Consider the following 18,441-nt stretch of genomic DNA (forward strand, 5'->3'; position numbering starts at 1 on the left):
TCAGAAGGTCCAGCACAGGGATGGAGGAGGTGGGAGGCTGTGGGCCCTTCTGCACCACGGCAAGTTTGGACAGGGGCCCTCAGGTTTCATGTCACTTCTGTGAATAGTCTTCAGGGAGTTTTGAGTTTCTCACGTAATAAGAATCAAGGTGTAGGCAGTGGAGGGCTGGCCCAGCACTTTCATGATTCCAACAGGCACTGACTTCTCTGGTCTCTGCCTGTATCCTCTTGGTCACAACATGGCTGCCCCACCTCCAACATCACCTCCACTTTCCAGGCATAAAGGGGAAGAAGATGGATGCCAGTGGAGGCAGCCCCTCTTTGAAAGTGCTTTGCCACAGGGCTGCCACACCAGTGCTTGCGTTGTGCTGGCCAGCCCTGTCTACACAGAGACTGGGAAATGGGCACAGTGTCATTCCCAGCAAAGGCAGGATAATGGTGAGGGAGCCAGCAGACCCTGAGGGACTGGGGTCCCCATGACAGATGCATCAGTCTTGTCCTGGACACAGGAACTTCATTCTCTGAACAAATAGCAGCTGACCACCTACCAGGTGCCCCCATGCTCCTGGTCCTGAAGGTGTCCATGTGAACACTGTGTCCAAACCCCGGCCCTGAGGCCCTTTCATTCCAGAGCGGGCATTGCACCCAGGAGGGGACACAGCTATAAGGTGGTCATGGGGGGACACCAGCAGGGAAAGGGGCACCTTGCTGATCTCTGCAGGCCCAGTGCCCCGTCTACACCTCCACACAAGGCAGGAGGGGCATCTCCAAGCCCAGGGCAATGCCTTCCCCTGGGCGTGGGGTGGGGCCTCTTGGCAGGGGCATGGGAGTTTCCAGGAAAGCCCTCATTCCGGGAGCTGGCAGGAGTGGTACCCACACCTCTCCACAGGGCAGCCCGTTCTTCGGGGTGTGGTGTGGGGTGTGGACGTTCCATGGGTGGGTGTGGTCGCCATTCAGTTGCTCACAGGCGTGGGCAGCAGTGGAGTCACTAGCCGGAAATTTAAAATAGGAGCATCCTGAGATCCCCACCACTGCGGCCTTTCTCTGGGGTGAAGCAGGCAGAGCCCTGCCAAGCTGCATCCTGGAGGCACACAGCGCAGCCCCTGCCCTCCAGGGCTGTCCTGGGAGCCCCTGGGAGCCACGAGGGGCCGTCTCAGCAAGGGCAGGTCCCCTGCACACCCTCCATGAAAGTGAGACGCAGGGGCCAGGGTACGCAGAGGGCACGGTGCAGTTGGGCTTGGGTGACGGCCTTGCACAGCCGCCCTCCACCCTCAGGACTGCCTCAGGACTGGAATGCGCAGGCGTCCTCACCCTTAGGGCAGGACAGGGTGCAGACAGGGTCTTCCCAGGTGAGTCAGGGCTTTTGAGGGTAAGGAAGAGGAGTCCGGGCAGGCAGACAGACAGCTCCATGCAGAACAGACTCATCATCCTAGCCAGTGCCCACCCCTGTCTCTCAAGCAGCTGCCAGTCCAAGCTTTAGGAAACGTTCTGGGGCAACGGTGGGTTTGGCAAGATGGGGGATGAGCTGGAGGGGTGTGGGGGTCTTCTGGAGAGATCAGGAGAAGGGACCCCATCCATCTGACCCAGGCAGGCCTGCAGCACTGCCAGGGAGACCAGACCACCACATGCCCCACGTGCCTCCCACAACAGCATCGAGAATGTCACTGCTTCCACTCAGGATCACCCAGGCTGGGGCAAAGCCCACCCCAGAGTCAGCCTGCCAGCGCACAAGCCAGTTACTGGGGTTGCAGCCATCCTCTTGGGGACAGTGGGCAAGGCAGTCATGGCTCTCACAGCAGGCAGCTGCAGAGCCGTGCACTCCAGGCTTGGTGGACCCGCCAGGAAAGCCCCAGCTCGTGTGCTGGGTGATCTGGCCTGGTTACCCAACCTCTCTGAGCATCAGTCTCCTCTTCTGTAAAACAGAATCTGGCCCCTCACTCATCTGTGACATTAACACCAGTAAAGCCCTTGGCATCTAGTGGGTGACAAGAAATGCCTGTCATTGTTTTGAAGCTGAAGCGCTCCCAGGTGGGGGACAGCAGGGCCCAGGGAGCCAAAGGGTGTGGTCCAGCCGACGGTGTCCCTCCTCCCTCCGCAGATCGCCGTGACGTTCGCCATCGTCCTTGGCGTCATCATCTACAGAATCTCCACGGCCGCTGCCTTGGCCATGAACTCCTCCCCATCCGTGCGGTCCAACATCCGGGTCACGGTCACGGCCACCGCAGTCATCATCAACCTGGTGGTCATCATCCTCCTGGACGAGGTGTACGGCTGCATAGCCAGATGGCTCACCAAGATAGGTGAGCGCCCTGGCCGAGCCCCAGAGCCAGGCGGCCGCACATTGCCTGCCGTGGGGCCCTGGACTGGTCGCTCAGCCCCTCTGATGGTCAAGTGGAGTGACCCGCCTGGACCAGGGCAGTGGCTCAGCAGCTTGCCTCTCACTCCCTCTAGAGGTTCCAAAGACGGAGAAGAGCTTTGAGGAGAGGCTGATCTTCAAGGCTTTCCTGCTCAAGTTCGTCAACTCCTACACCCCCATCTTCTACGTGGCTTTCTTCAAAGGCCGGTAGGGGCTGCTTTGGTGACTCAGACACACCGCCTTCCCTAGCTCGCTCCTCCCCGTCCGATAGAAGGCTTCCTGCCCCCCACCCCCGTCTCCCCACAGGCAGGAGGCGCCCAGGCCCACCCAAGGCAGAGCAGTCAGTGAGCTCCAGCTGCAGCTGCAGTCGGGCAAAGACCTGGCTCCTGCAGGGCCCCCAGGGGGCAGGGACCCTCGGGAGGAGGGACCCCAGGCGCTGGGGACTCCAGACAGTAGGGGCTCCAGGCAGCCAGCTCCAGGGGCTCCCACACTGGGGAGGTGAGGGCTGCCAGAGAAGGCATGAAAGGGCAGCCGCTGGTGTTCTGGGCCAGTGGTGGAGTGAACCCCACACCCTGACCCTCTGGAGCTGTCCTGGATTTCTAGGGGCCTGTGGCCCACCCACCATGACTCCCCACTGTCCCCGCCCCCGCCAGGGCCTGGCCGGTCAGATCCCAGAACCCCTCCCAGAGTCTCCATGCTCAGCATCATGCGATTTACAAATGCCACGGCCACCAGCCCATCCCAGGGTCCCGGAGCTGGGCCAAGGTGCCCAGGCCCCCCTGAGAGCACCCGCAGCAATGGAGCAGGCTCTCAGACGACCTTCGGCCGCACACCCCACAGGGAACTGAGAGGCAGCCTCTGGGACCAGCCCCACTCCGGCCTGCTGCAGTCCCCAGCTTGGCTACGAGACCCTGCTGTGGTGGGCATGACACCATCTGGGCTCAGACTCCTCTGCCTTTGCCTTTTCCCCTCCTGGGCTCCCTTTCCTCCATCCACCCTTCGGCCTCTTGGTTTCCTGTTGAAGCCACGTCTTCTTACCCACCTGCAGGCTTGGGGATCACATGGATATTCAACCAACAGAAAGCCACTGTGGTCGGCTCTTAGATGGAGCGGGCAGGGAGGAAGCCTGCGAGACCCTAGCGCTCCAACCTGGGGACCCACGGCGCGGCCCAGCTCCCAGCTTCGGGGCCTCCCAGGACCCACTCGGCCCTCTCTAACTGACCCCCGTCGTTGCAGGTTTGTCGGACGCCCGGGTGACTACGTGTACATTTTCCGATCTTTCCGGATGGAGGAGGTAGGTCCCGCTCTGCTTTCTCACCTCTGTTCACACGGCACACCTCAGTTCCCAGCCCGCGAGACCCCTGCTCTGTTATCCAGCTGCTGGGGAGGGCTTTAGTCTTCCGTGGCGTGTCCATATAGTGTCACCTTAAAAGGAGAATGTCTCTTCAGGGTCATGGAAACCAAAAAAATTACACCCTTTTCTTTCCTTCTTCTTCTTTTTCTGTAAGATCTTGAATGTTTTTCTCTTTGGTTATGGTGGACTAGTGAGAAGAAAAAAAAAAACTCAATTACAGTTCTTTTACTTCAACACTGAAATGCTCATCTCTTGCCCCACCAATCGCAATGCTGGTGGTCTTTGGCTTCTGCTCAGCGGTTCAGCCACTGAGTCTAGTGTGTGCGTCTGAGTCCTGTCCCCCAAACTTGTTCCACTGGCTCCATCAGACCAAGCCAGACTTCAGGGCCCATCTCAGGTCTCACGGGAACTACTCGGCTTTTGCAATTCCCAGAATAATTCATTTTATTGAGAAAGAAAGGCCTTCCTGATAAGATCGTGTGAAACGGTGGAGAGGATTAGGTACTGGGTGACCTGGCTGCCTGGGGTGAAGTCGAGAGCTTCAGCCAGCTGAGTGCTGGCCCCAACATTCCAAGGCCTCATCCGCACTAGCGGATGTTTGTAAAAAGCCCTCCAAGCACACCCCCACTGCCTGACGCGTCCTTTACGTAGGGCGACACCCTGTCAAGCTCTCTAACTATTGGAGAAGCCAGGGGAAATGTCTTCGTGAAATAGAATAAAGCATGTGAAGTCGCTCAGTCGTGTCCAACTCTTTGTGACCCCGTAGACTGTGGCCCACCAGGCTACTCTGTCCATGGGATTCTCCAGGCAAGAATACTAGAGTAGGTTGCATTTCCTTCTCCAGGGGATCTTCCCAACCCAGGGATCGAACCCAGGTCTCCTGCATTGGAGACAGATACTTAACCTCTGCGCCATCAGGAAAGCCGAATAAAGTGTAGAGCATCTTTATTTTTTTAATGAGATGGTGGCTCTTCCAGATAAATTTTTTGGCAATTTTTGGTATATGAAGTTTGGCCCAGGACTCAAAGAGGGTCACCTGTGCCCTGGAGTGTCACCCAGGGTCCCTTAATTCCCACCACTTGGACAAGTTAAGCTTCTGTCTGCCTGCTCACGCCCCCGCCCCCACCAGCCTATGGCGGTACAAGCCCCCCGGGAACAGGGTGTTAGGTCTAACGGGTAGCCGGCTGCCTCACCGTGTGGCTTCGCAGCTGCCAGGCCCCAGCCTGTGAGACCGCTGCCCACCCCCTGCCGATGGGCTCTGTCTCCAGGCCTGGGTCCAGCCCGGACAGCCTGTCGGTCAGGCTGTACTAACCCCAGGGGCCACTGTCACAGGACGCCACAGACCAGGTCTCTTAAGGCGGTAGTTTTAAGCTCTCACAGTTCTGGAGGCCAGAGTCCAAAATTACAGTGTCAGCAGGGTTGTGCCCCTTCCGAAGGTTCTAGGGAGGGTTCCTCCAGGCCTCTCCCAGCTCTCTCTGCCACTGACCGTCTTCGATGTCCCCGTGCCGACGGACGTGCCTTTCCAGTCTCTGCCTCCATCTCAGGGGGCCTCCTCCCCCCCGCTCCCGTGCGCTTGTGCGTTTTCTGTTCTTCAAAGGACACCGGCCACTGGAGCAGGGCCCACCCTACACCATCACAACTCCATCTTCCCTCGGTCTCGTCTTCAAAGACCCTGCTAACAAGTGAGGTCCCGCTGTGAGGCTCCAGGGGCCGGGACATGGAGGACACAACTCAGCCCTGGGCCCGAGGGCCGGCCTCCCCTTGCAGGGGCTGAGCGGGCCGGTGGGTGCTGATGCGACCCTCTCTTGCAGTGCGCCCCGGGGGGCTGCCTGATGGAACTCTGCATCCAGCTGAGCATCATCATGCTGGGGAAGCAGCTGATCCAGAACAACCTGTTTGAGATCGGCATCCCGTGAGTAGCCCCCGGCCTCGGGCCTCAGCGGGCACAGGCGCGGGGCAGGCCTCCCGGCGGTCTGGGCGGCAGGCGAAGCAGGGCCTGGACCAGCCAGGGTGGGGCACCAGAAACAGGGAGGTGGTGAGAACCCGGGGGAGATGGGCAGGAGCGACTGCCTGGTGGACGAGGAAAGGAACAAGGCCAGGTGACACCTCCTCTCCCAAATGGCCGAGGGTGCAGGATACAGGTTGTTTTTGTTCAATTGCTCGGTTGCATCTGACTCTTTTTGACTCCATGGACTGCAGCACGCAGGGCTTCCCCATCCTCTACCGTCTCCTGGAGATTGCTCAAACTCCTGTCCATTGAGTCAGTGATGCCATCCAACCGTCTCGTCCTCTGTCATCCCCTTCTCCTCCAGCCCTTACTCTTTCCTGGCATCAGTGTCTTTTTCGACTCACTGGAAAAGGATATAGATAAGTGCCCCCAAATCCAAGTGCCAGCCCCCGTGGTCCAAGGCATCCAAGTGTGCTCAGGCCCATCCAGACCCCTGATACCTTGGACCCTCCCCCGCCTCCATTTCCTTCTGTCAGGGGTCCCCAACCTCAGAGCCAAGGACCGGTACCTCCTGTCAGATCAGCAGCAGCTGAGATTAGAAGTAAAATGCACAATAAATATAATGCACTTGAATCGTCCCAAAACCACCTCCAGTCTGGGAAAAAATCGTCCTCCACAAAACCGGTCCCTGGTGCCAAAAAGTCTGGGTACCACTGCTCATGTCACAAACGAAGCGGTGAGGCTTGCCCTCCGCGTGCCCCCGGGGGGAGAGGGCAAAGGAGCCAGCCCGTCAACAGAGTGGCCACTGCAGACACGTCAGTTAAGGCTTTAAAACAACCTGGAGGGGCCACCCCCAAGCCCACCTTCCTGGGAGCCTGACCGAGGCGATGCCTTGCATCCTCCAGGAAAATGAAGAAGTTCATCCGCTATCTGAGGCTGAAGCACCAGAGCCCCTCGGACCACGACGAGCACGCGAAGAAGAAGCAGCGGTACGAGGTGGACTACACGCTGGAGCCCTTCGCGGGCCTTACCCCGGAGTACATGGAGATGAGTGAGTAACGGGGGGGCCCTCCTGCGGCGGAGCAGGGTGGACATGGGCCAGCGGCCCCCCAGGGCTCCAGGGGACACCCCCAGGACTGAGCCATGTCGCCTGCAGCTGTGTCTCAGGACGGGCGGTGCCCAGGGAAGCCCAAGAGTCCCGGGACTGGGGCAAGAGAGAGAGCCAGCCAGCCGAGGCCGCACGGCAGCCGCGTGGGGCCTCCCGGCCACCGCCGCCCCCTCCCCTCCCCCACTGGGCTGCGCTGGCCTTCCTGCTGCTGTTGCTGTTGTGGTTCACTCACTGGTGTCTAACTCTTTGCGAGCCCATGGACTGTAGCCCACCAGGCTCCTCTGCCTGTAGGAGTTCCCAGGCAAGAACACTGGAGTGGGCTGTCATTTCCTTCTCCGGGGCGTCTTCCCGACCCAGGGACGGAACCCACATCTCCTGCGTTGCAGGCGGGTTCTCTGCTGCTGAGCCACCAGGGAAGCCCTCTCTTTCCTGTTACACAAATGCGTAGAAGTCACGCCTACCTCAGGGCCTTTGCACCAGCTGCGTCCTGCCTGGAATTCGCTCCCCTGGTGCATCACTCACTCCTTTCCTCCAGGGCTCTGCTCAGAACGTCCCCACCAGAGGCGTCTTCCCACAGTGTGTGACGGGGCAGCCCAGCCCTGCTCTCTGCTTCTCCCCACAGCTGACATCTCTAGTCCCCGGCACTCTCTCGCTCCCCCTCCGTCTGTCTCTCCTGTGGAACTGACGCTCTGTGAAAGCCGGCCTTTGGGTTCTTTTTCCTCTTCACTGTTGGACCCCCTGCACCTAGAACAGGTCCAGGTATACAGTGGGTGTTCAGTGCCTGCTCACTGAATGAACGGACAACGAAGGTGGAGACTCATGTAGAGGGGTTCCCAAGTGTCGTGCCCCCTGACCACCATGGATAGCTTAAGTGCCGGTTCCCGAGGCCCATTCCCAGTCTGTTGGGGTGGGACCCAGGACTCTGCATTTTAACAGGCACCTGGGCGAGCCAGCCAGGGACTGCTCTGCAGGGAGAGGTGGGTGGGGCCGGGCGGCCTTGGAGAGCAGGAGCGGTTCCGTTTAGTAGTAGACGCACTAGTCCCATGGGCAGTCCCTGAGTCACTCCCAGCTGCTCAGATGACAGTGCAGAAACAGCCCTGAGACTCCCAACAAGGAGACCATGTGGGGTCCAGTGGAATCCTCCGTTTTGTCCCAGAATCGACTCTGGGCTGAACCAGAGGCAGGCGGGCAGCTCCCTGCCCTGCGGGCACCGCGCACCCACCCAGGCCTGCCCCCTGCCTGCCTGTTGACACTCATCCTGGGGTCTTGGAGGAGGGTCTCCACTGCCAGCCACCTGACCCCGTGGGAGATGGACACGGAGAGCTGCAGCCTGTGATCAACCGGGAGACCGCAATCGGTCGTTCCCCCAGCTTTCCACTTTCCTGGCAGCTGGAGAGTTCAGGGTCCTCTGGGGTGTGATGAAGTGAAATTCCTGGAACAGGCCCCCCCGCTTGCCCATCAGGGAGCAGCCCACCCCATGCCCACTGGTCTCCACCTCCAGGCTGACTCGGCTGGGATGGGGCAGAAGAAAGTCAAGTCCCTTCTGGGCCTGACTGGCCCTCTCCCCTGCCCCACCCGCACCTCCACAGCTCACCCCCAGCCTGTCTGTTTAAGATGAGGCAGTGTCACTCCGGAGTCAGAGAACGTGCAGCCTTAGGGCTGAGTGGCCCCTGGCCCCCCAGGGGGCCTCCGTCACCTCCACCATCTGCAGAGGCTTCAGATAAGACCACTGCCCCAAAAGCATCCCACAGAGCCCCTGTGGGGCACGAGGGGCCAGTGACCCCGTGCCGGGATGAAGCCTCACACAGAGCCCCACCCGCCCACCCACTAACAATGGCCGCACTCAGCCTGCCAGCCCTGGTGACGTTCTGCCGGCTTCCTTGTTTACCGCCTGGCACCGAGCACCCTTGGACAGCGTCTGGCTGTACAATCCCTGAACCCGCTTCCCCCATTTGCTTCCATTCAGCAACCTTTCCCTGACCTCCCCGGGAGCTGGGCCTCTGTGGGCTAGAACCTCGGAGGCCAAAGTTGCCCCGGAGTCAGCTGGTTGATGATGAAGATGAAAGACAGAGAGAACAAGGCAGAGGAGCAGGATTGTCCGGGACAGTGGACGATGGGCCCCCGCTGGCTCCCCAAGGCCCCATGGAGTGGACGCTAAGGGCTGTTGGAGGCGCACTGATGCTGGTGGGCCCCCCAGGTCCTAGAAGGCATTTGGGCCCCTTCCCCGCCCAAACACAGAGTGACTGAGTCTGGGCTTTTGTGCTCACAGGCACTCTTTCCCCATCACTGGTAAATTTTTTCATGATCAGACTATAAGTGAGTACACGCCCATTATTCAAGACGTAATGTGAAGGTTCAGAACCCACCTCCTGGCCTGGGGTCACCCAGGGCCGCAGGGCCCATGCCGAGATCCCCGCTTACACACGGGAGGCAGGGCGCCCTCTGGCCCAGGGCGAGTGTCCCGCTGTGCTGGGCCGGGGGCCACACGTGCTGACCGCCGCCCCTCTCTGCAGTCATCCAGTTCGGCTTCGTCACGCTGTTTGTCGCGTCCTTCCCGCTGGCCCCGCTCTTCGCGCTCCTGAACAACATCATTGAGATCCGCCTGGACGCCAAAAAGTTCGTCACTGAGCTCCGAAGGCCGGTGGCCGTCAGAGCCAAGGACATCGGTAAGTGCCTGGGCCCTGGGAGCAGAGACCCTGGGTTTGGGGAAAGGATCTCACTCCCCGGAAGCCAGAGGCACAGCTGGCCAAGTGGGGCCCCCACTCCTCACTGCACCTGCCCTGGAAGGAGACTCAGACACAAGGCAGGGGTGGGGAGATGCAGGATTCCAGCCCCTCTGCACCCCACCGGACCCCCCAACTCCTGAGATGTGCAGGCCACAGAGAATATTAGGGAACCCTGACCTCCCAACTCCTGAGATGTGCGGGCCACAGAGAACGTTAGGGAACTCTGACCTCCCAACTCCTGAGATGTATGGGCCATGGAGAACATTAGGGAACCCTGACCACCCAACATTAGGGAACCCTGACCCCCCAACTCCTGAGATGTGCGGGCCATGGAGAACATTAGGGAACCCTGACCTCCCAACAATAGGGAACCCCGACCCCCCAACTCCTGAGATGTGCAGGCCACAGAGAACATTAGGGGACCCTGACCTCCCAACATTAGGGAACCCTGACCGCCCAACTCCTGAGATGAGCGGGCCACAGAGAACATTAGGGAACCCCAACCCCCCAGCTCCTGAGATATGTGGGCCGCAGAGAACATTAGGGAAGAGCTCAGGTCTTGGATAACTAGGGGCCTCTCCAGCCTGCTGCTCCGGGCGGTTCATGAGATACATTTTCTCTGCTGGTCCCCAGCACCCCTGCCCCACCCCGAACGTCTGTGTGGGCCCAGAGCACAGAGCCAGAACACTGGGGAAGGCGGCATTCGCGCCCAGCAAGTGTCTTCCTACATACACAGTGTGTCACGTAGTCATTTAACATTCACTGGAGAGATGAAGGAGGGAGCCCCCCTTCTACCGATGAAAGAAGAGCATTGTATGACCTGCCTGGCGGGTCAGGGTCAAGAGCAGCCTGGGCCTTTTAACCCCAAGTCACTAAGACACTGGGAGCTGTGGGACTGTACACTGAACATCAGGCATAACTTTCTAATAGTCAGAGACCTTAAAAATGGAGCCAGCTTCCTTGTGCAGTGGTGAGCTCCCTATCACCAAAGGCACGTAAGCAGACGAGGGTGCCCATCTGTCCAGGAGTGGGGGGATCTAGTGGGCGGGGCTCAGAGACCCACACGTGCCTCGGCCAGAGCCAGCCCTCGTCAGCAAGGACAATGCCCATCTTATCTTAAACAGAATCACCTTAAACCAGGATTCAATTTTCAGGGTGAAAACAAAAAATTCCTTATTGGAACTTTGTCTTGAAATGAGATGGAAAATTACAAAATGTATTCTTTTCATTTCCTCTTGAATACAATTTTAGTTAGAACAGCACCTGTGCCAGTTCTGTGCTGGTTCCCAAACAAACAAGATTGAGTTGTGTGTTCGGGCTGTTCTCTGTCATTCTACCAAATTAAGGACTGCACACCAGGGAGACAGATCTTTGGGCTGGACCTTTACGTTAGTTGCTCAGTTGTGTCCAACTTTTCGCAACCGTGTGGACTGTAGCCCGCCAGGCTACTCTGTTCATGGAATTCTCCAGGCAAGAATACTGGAGTGGGTTGCCATTCCCTTCTCCAGGAGATCTTCCAACCCCAGGGACTGAACTCAGGTCGCCTGCATAGCAGGCAGACTCTTTACTGTCTAGCCCAAACGTAATCCTGCAAACATGCAGGGCCATCATCACTCCTTCCAAAAGCTTCTGCTGCCCTTGGCATTAGGTCATCGCATCCCAGGCCAGGGCCTCCTTGGCCAGTGCGCCATCCTTGGGGTGGCCCCCACTGACTGGTGGTGCCAGGCCCACCAGTTCTCCACCATCAGTCCCCGATCCGCCTGGAATTCTGCTTTACGCAGTGCACCTTCTCAGGTCCCACCAGAAGAAATTGCCATTTTCACAATTCAAACACGCTCAGATATCGGTGATTTCACCTGGTTCACATTTGTGCCTTGGGATCCATGGTGTGACCTGCCGAGCTCAAGCTTAAGAGGGTCCAGGAACACTTGCTGTTCCACCAGGAGGGACGTCTGAGCTCAGCTCCCGTACAGAGGTCATCGCCCTGGTCTGGACACTTGAGTCTCCGTCCTGTCCGGGCAACCCGGACAGCCAGCAGAGACTCAGCAAAGAGATGCCTTCCCACCAGACTCTGTGGCCTCGAGAGGTGTGAGAAGGCACGAATCCTCTGGCTCCCGCGGTCCCTGATGCTGCCTCGCCTGTGGCTGTGGAGTGAGCCTCTGCCCCGCACACCTCGACTCTAAGGGCCCTGGGGCCTGGTAAGAGCCGTCCAGAGCAGCGGGCTCGCCGCTGTGCTGGGTCAGAGCCCAGCTCACACTTCCATGCGGGGCGGGAGAGCAGATGCTCTCGTCTCTGTGGGCTGTGAGGCGATGTGCAGAATTCTCGCCAAAAGCTGAAGCTTCTCATGTGGCATCTTCTCATGAGGGTTCTTCCCTCCTGGGCCATCCAGACACAGGCCAGGCACTGCTCTGAGCCACCGGCTGGATCCACAGATCCTCCGATAACAGAGGATGAAATGGTTGGATGGCATCACTGACTCAATGGGCATGAGTTTGAGCAAACCCCGGGAGATGGGCTGCAGTCCATGGGGTCGAAAAGAGTTGGACACAACGGAGCGACTGAACGACGACCTTGAGATTGAGGTGCCGTGAAGCCAGGGCTCTCTGAAGTGCCCCATCCCCTGCTCTGAGGATGGCCCAGGGAGCCGTGTCTGATGTTGGACTTTCTCTGGGGCTTTTTGCTGTTGTGTCCCCCAGGAGCCTGGTGAGGACACTGGGGTGAATCCTCGGTCCCACTTTCCAGATGGGAAGACTGAGGCCAGGTGCTTAGCAGAGCCGAGCTGGAACCAGATCAGCTCAAGCCCTCAGCCCCTCCCGGCACACTTCCATGAGGGCAGGCCTGCGGCATGGACGGAGCGGACACGGCAGCCTGCCAGGCGCACCCTGCATGGTCCTTGGGAATTCTGAGCCCGCGCCCAGGGGCCGTGAAAGAGAGCGCCGCTCCTGCCCTGTGCTCCTTACAAAGGCCCGATTCTCGGGCGCCGGAGGCCCCAGGCAAGCCCACAGCGGCCACTGTTTGCTTTGGCATTCTGTGCCTGGCGGAGCCGCGGCCACGCCTCACTGCAGCACCCTAAACCCTGCAGCCCCCCGGATGGAAGCGAGTCCCAGGACACCCCCCTCCCCGAGCCCTCCCGGGCCCTGGTGTCATTCCAGCACCAGCAGGGCTTGGAGCTCGTCCTCGGGGTCTCTGCTCACGGCTCCGCGACGCTGCTTACGGATCAGCTGCTGACTTCCTGGTTCCTGCCCCGTTGGTCGAAGCATAATCTGGGTTTGTTTATGGGCTCCTCCACCGTAACCTTTCCTTGAAGAGGCTTTTGTGTTCCTCCTGTGATCCGTGCGGGGCCCTGAAGGGACAGGGGCCGCCGCAGCCCCCATGACCCGCACCCAGAGCACCAGGAGCACGTGGAGGAAGCGCCAGTGCCGTCACTGCTCTGCTCGGCCTCGGAGAGGGAGGCGTGGCGGGTCGCTGAGGGCACCCCGCCCCGTGCGCACGTGGGCGCCGGCTGCAGCCTCCTAGGCCTGACCTTTCACCCAGGGCCAGCATCTTCCTCCTCTCGGGCTCGCTCTTCAGAGCCTCCCAGGTGAGAAACCCTTCCTGCATTCAGCTCCTGGGAGCTGCAAGTCAGCAGGCACATCCCAATACCTCCCTAGACTGTTCTCCGGAACCAGGCTCGGCATTGAAGCAGGAGACAGGTGAAATGAGACGGAGCCCTGCGAGATGTCGTAAGGAGGCTGAGATTCGTCCGAGGCAGCTCTAGCCCCTTGTACTTTCCTAGAGGTCATCAGGACAGTGGTTCTTATCATGCGGCATGCGTTTGAATAATCCAGCGGGTCAAGACTCCGGCAGACACCAATCCTGTGGGCTGGGCCCAGCGTCCTGGAGCCCAGGGTTCTGGGGTGGGGGGTCACACAGAGAACCATCGGCCTGGGGATAGAGACACCGCAGGATGTGTCGGGCAGCCTCGGTCTCCTGCCGTGGAGCGCTCTCTCTGGCCCAGCCATCTCCCCCGTGCCATCCCCATTTCCTGCTGTCACCTCTCTCAGCTCATTGACAGACTCGTTTCCTCCTGCTGGGCTCAGGATCCACCTCCCAAGGGAGCCCCTGCCTGGAGACCTCAACTTGCCGGACTGGCCAGCACTCCAGCACCCTACTCGGAATTCTCAAGCTCAGATTGTGCGGGACCCTGTGAATGAGTGGACAGGAGTGCCTGATCTTGGACCCTTGAAACACCCCGCCCTTGGAGGGTTTTCTTCTCCAGGCTTTAGTAGGGTCTGGGTTTGGGTAAATGTGATTCTTGAAGTCACTGGTGGTGATCAAGGGCGTTGCCTTGGTACAGAGAGAGCTGCAATCCATGGTGTGGCCTGAAGGGGGCGCCACTGCCAGCCGCCACCAGCTGTGGTCTCGGAGATGCCAGCTGGGAGCTGAGGCTCTTGCAGAAGCAGCTAGCCTAAATTTTTTTAAAAACACATCATCCCAATTTGTATACACCCATTGACAATGTGGGGCTTCCCTGCTGGCTCAGTGGTAAAGAACCCGCCTGCCAATGCAGGAGACGTAGCTTCTATCCCTGGGTCCGGAATATCCCCTGGAGAAGGAAGTGACAACCCACTCTAGTGTTCTTGCCTGGAGAATCCCATGGACAGAGGAGCCTGGTGGGCTACAGTCCATGGGGTCACAAAAAGTCAGACACGGCTAAAGGAGTAAGCATTTTTTAAGTAGCAGGCAAGATTGATGAAACTCCCCCGCAGCTGGATGTGGCAACCTCTGCTTGGGCATGAAGAGTCTGGTTGGAAGGACTTTCTACACTCATATAGTCACTCAGCAAACACTTACCCATTGCTGATGCTGAAGCTCCAATACTTTGGCTACCTGATGTGAAGAGCCAGCTCATTGGAAAAAGACTCTGATGCTGGGAAAGACTAAGGGCAGGAGGAGAAGGGGGCAACAGAGGATGAGATGTTTGGGTGGCATCACCTGCTCAAAGGATGTGAGTTTGAGCAAGCTCTGGAAAAGTTTGGAAACTCTCCCAGACAAACCTAGACAGCATATTAAAAAGCAGAGACATCACTTTGCCAACAAAGGTCCATATTTGGGGCACTGGAAATGCTTGCCCTTCTGGAGTGGTCCCTGGCCAGGGCTGGGAAGCCACCCTTACACCTGCCCTCAGGGGCTGGGTCTGAGCCGGTGGTTTCCCAATTCTGGGGCACATGGGCCTGAGCTCCTGCTGTCTCTGCCGACCATTAGCATGCACCCCTCAAATGGGCGCTCACTGCAAGGGCAGGAACACCCATGCGCAGCCTTATGGGCCCTGGATGGAGAGCCCCCCACCCTGCCACTGTCCCCACCAGCCCTTTCTGTTGTCACCATCTCAGATCTGGCTCCAGGCAGGGGAAGAGGGCTAGTGGGACAGAGTTTCAGCCCCAAGTCTGCAATGACGTGTTCCTGGCCTGATAAGACGCCATCAGGGTGGGGACGGGGGTGGCCAGGGATGCTGGGCCCCTCTCCAACAGCCATAGCCTTGGGGCCCTAAGGAGCGGGGCCTTCTCTGGGCCCTCAGGCTTCCTTCCTGGGCCTCCTGATTCTTGTCTCTGCTGGGAGCGAGGCCAGTGGGGCAGCTGGCGATGCTCCAAGTGCTGTGTGGTCATCCACACTCCCCTGTGACTGGGTACAGCCCCATGTCTCCTGCTGATGGACCAAGGGGGTGTCCAGACAGGCGTGGTTTGTACCTCACTGCTGCCCAGTCATGTTACCCAAGATGTGCTCCTGGCCGCACTGGCTAGGAGGCCCTGGCCTGGCTCCCAACCCTGGCTTGCCATCTGACCTGTCCCTAACCATGGTTTCTCTAGCACCATTGCTGCTCAGTCACTCAGTCGTCTCCGACTCCGCAACCCCATGGCCTGCAGCACGCCGGGCTTCTCTGTCCTTCACCATCTCCCAGAGTTTGCTCAAACTCATGTCCATTGAGTCGCTGATGCTATCTAACCATCTCATCCTCTGTCATCCCCTTCTCCTTTTGCCTTCAATCTTTCCCAACATCAAGCTCTTTTCTAGCGAGTCGGCTCTTCTCATCAGGTGGCCAAAGTACTGGAAATTCACCTTCAGCTTCAGCATCAGTCCTTCCAATGAATATTCAGGACTGATCTCCTTCAGAATGGACTGGTTGGATCTCCTTGCACTCCAAGGGACTCTCAAAAGTCTTCTCTAACACCACAGTTCAAAAGCATCAATTCTTTAGCGCTCAGCCTTCTTTATGGTCCAAGTCTCACAGCCATACATGACCACTGGAAATAGCCTAGCCTTGACTGGATGGACCTTTGTTGGCAAAGTAGTCTCTCTGCTCTTTAACATGCTGCCTGGGTTTGCCAGCGCTTTCCTTCCAAAGAGCAGGCACTGCTAGCACTACAGCTATGTAGAAGTTTCTGGACACCAAATTTTGTGGCTTCCGTGTCTAATTACTGCTGCATGGACGCTTTGGGGTAGGGGAAGCTACATCTAAATTGATTCTTTGTCTCTCTAGAAAAAACAGTCAGTAGTTTACACAGCTTGACGGCAGATTGTTCAGAACCAGGAACCAGGTGTTTCTAAGCATCCCTCTGAGAATCTAGTTGGCTTACAAACAGCCACTGAGCCAGTACAAGCCATGGGCTCTGCGGTTCACCAGGTTGCCCCAGGCCCTCCCCAAACGACTCCCAGTTACCACGGGTCTGACCTGTCCCACAAGAGGGCCAAACCGGCCCCTGAGAGGGCCAGCCTGCCGTGGGCTTGCTCAAGTTACTAAGAGCCCCGGCAAAGAGGGTCTTGAACCTGTGCTTTTTGGCCCCTCCCCCAGGAATCTGGTACAATATCCTCAGAGGCGTCGGGAAGCTTGCCGTCATCATCAACGTAAGTGACCTGGGGACTGCAACTGGCTGAGCTGCTGCACAGATGGGGGGCCCTTCCGGGAAGCTGGTCTCTGCCTGCAGCCTCGGGCAGCCCCACTGAGAGAGCACCTCCTGGTTCTTCTGAGGAGTGGGGCGAGTTCCGGGTGGGAATGCCACAGCTCCTCAGCCGCGCCCCACAACCCAGGCAACACCCTCCACTGTGCCCACCTGGGCCTCTAAGTGCCCTTTCTCCCCAGAGTCCTGAGAGAAGGAGATAGAGGCAGACAGGGTGGAAGGGAGACTCAGAGAAAGAGATTCCACGTCAGCAACTCTCCTGCTCTTTAAAAAAGTTCATTTTTTCTCCTTTATGTGAAGCTCACACCTGCTCTTTGAAGAAGGTTTGGGAAATGAAACATGGAGAGAAGAGGAACTTACTAGCCAAATACATACACACACACAGACACAGACATGTCCATACACACGGACACACATACATTCCATACACACACAGAGACACAGACATGTCCATACACACGGACACACATACATCCATACACACAGACACATCCATACACACACAGACACAGACACATACATACACAGACATACACAGACACACACACATACAGACACACGGACACACATACAGACACACAGACACACATACAGACACACATACAAGACACAGATACATCCATACACACAGACACATCCATACACACACAGACAGACACATACATACACAGACACACACAGACACACACACATAGAAACACAGAGAGAGACACACATACACATACATACATACACAGAGACACATACACAGGGACACACATACATAGACACACATATACATACACAGACAGACACATACACATAGAAACACACAGAGAGACACAAATATACACACATACATACGCACACAGAGACACACACATATATACACAGAGACACATACATACACAGACAGACACACATATACATACAAGACACACACACATAGAAACACAGAGACACACACATACATACACATATACATACACACAGACACACATACATACACACAGAGACACACACGCGCCCGCAAGTCTGCTGGGAACAGCACCCGCTGTGACCCTGCCCCCGCGGATCCGGTTCCCACCTTCATGACACATGAACCCCAAGTACGAGCACCTCAGGGATGTCTGCGGTCCTGTGGCCCTCACCCTTCCACCCACCGACCAAGCCTGAGCCCCCCAGAAGCTGCCACCTTGCATCTTGGTGGGGGCGGGAGGGCCAGGCAGACAGCCCCCAGGAGCAGATGGTCACAGTCGTGGGGCTGACTCCGTCCCCATAGCACAGGAAGTGATGCTCAGCCCAGACAGGGACCCTCAGAGCCCTGGGACCTGCTATCCCTGGGGACAGGCCGCCCCCATCAGCCACCCACTCCTGCCGGCTTAAGGCTTTGAAACCCGTCTGTAAAGGGAGGCTGTGGTCAGAGCTCGTCCACCCATCCAGGCTGAGCCGGGGGTCACGTTTTAAAGAAGACGCGCTGGAAACACCGAGGCGTGGCCCCTCTGTGTGCAGTGTAAGCACCAGGGTGCTGTGAACAGAGCAGCTGGGAGCACACGGGGCGTCTTGTGAGAGCAACCAGCTGCAACGGCCACAGTAGCAGCCGTTGAACGTTCCAGACACTGCTAAGCCCTTTCCATAGGCCGCCCACCGGTGCACACATGGGCCCTGGAGTCAGGGGCATTGCCCATCTTGCAGATAATACAGCTGAGGCACAGAGAGGTCAGGCCGCTTGCCCAGGGCCACCCAGCCAGCGAGAGGCAGAGCTGGTCTTTACCCCAGGCCTTCGGGTCCCTGCTTTGACACCGGCATCGCACCACTCTGCCTTGGGGGCTGCTCCAGTACAGGGGAGCTGGGTCTGGACTTTACAGTCTACAAGGCACCTTCCCTCCCTGCCTCATTCCCTTCCAAACAGGCCAGGAAGGAGAGGCACCCACCATGGGTGCAGTTAGCCCTGTCTGACAGGAGGAAAAGCAGGCACAGAGAGGTCAGGGCACTTGCCCAGGGCCACCCAGCCAGCGAGAGGCAGCCAGCATGGT

General features: G+C 58.2%; 1 protein-coding gene across 12 annotated transcripts in view; it reads left to right on the plus strand.

Annotated features, from left to right (window-relative positions):
• The window catches only part of ANO1 (anoctamin 1), a 192,726-nt gene that overhangs the window by 165,308 nt on the left and 8,977 nt on the right, over nucleotides 1-18,441 (plus strand). For all 12 annotated transcript variants that reach the window (XM_042238202.1, XM_060404121.1, XM_027959873.3 and 9 more), the window contains 7 exons: nucleotides 2,098-2,299; nucleotides 2,451-2,562; nucleotides 3,592-3,649; nucleotides 5,521-5,621; nucleotides 6,563-6,708; nucleotides 9,279-9,431; nucleotides 16,321-16,373. In XM_042238202.1, the coding sequence (XP_042094136.1) occupies nucleotides 2,098-2,299; nucleotides 2,451-2,562; nucleotides 3,592-3,649; nucleotides 5,521-5,621; nucleotides 6,563-6,708; nucleotides 9,279-9,431; nucleotides 16,321-16,373 (825 nt within the window). The remainder of the gene's footprint in view (nucleotides 1-2,097; nucleotides 2,300-2,450; nucleotides 2,563-3,591; nucleotides 3,650-5,520; nucleotides 5,622-6,562; nucleotides 6,709-9,278; nucleotides 9,432-16,320; nucleotides 16,374-18,441) is intronic.

Source organism: Ovis aries, chromosome 21 (genome assembly GCF_016772045.2).
Source record: "Ovis aries strain OAR_USU_Benz2616 breed Rambouillet chromosome 21, ARS-UI_Ramb_v3.0, whole genome shotgun sequence".
NCBI lineage: Eukaryota > Metazoa > Chordata > Mammalia > Artiodactyla > Bovidae > Ovis > Ovis aries.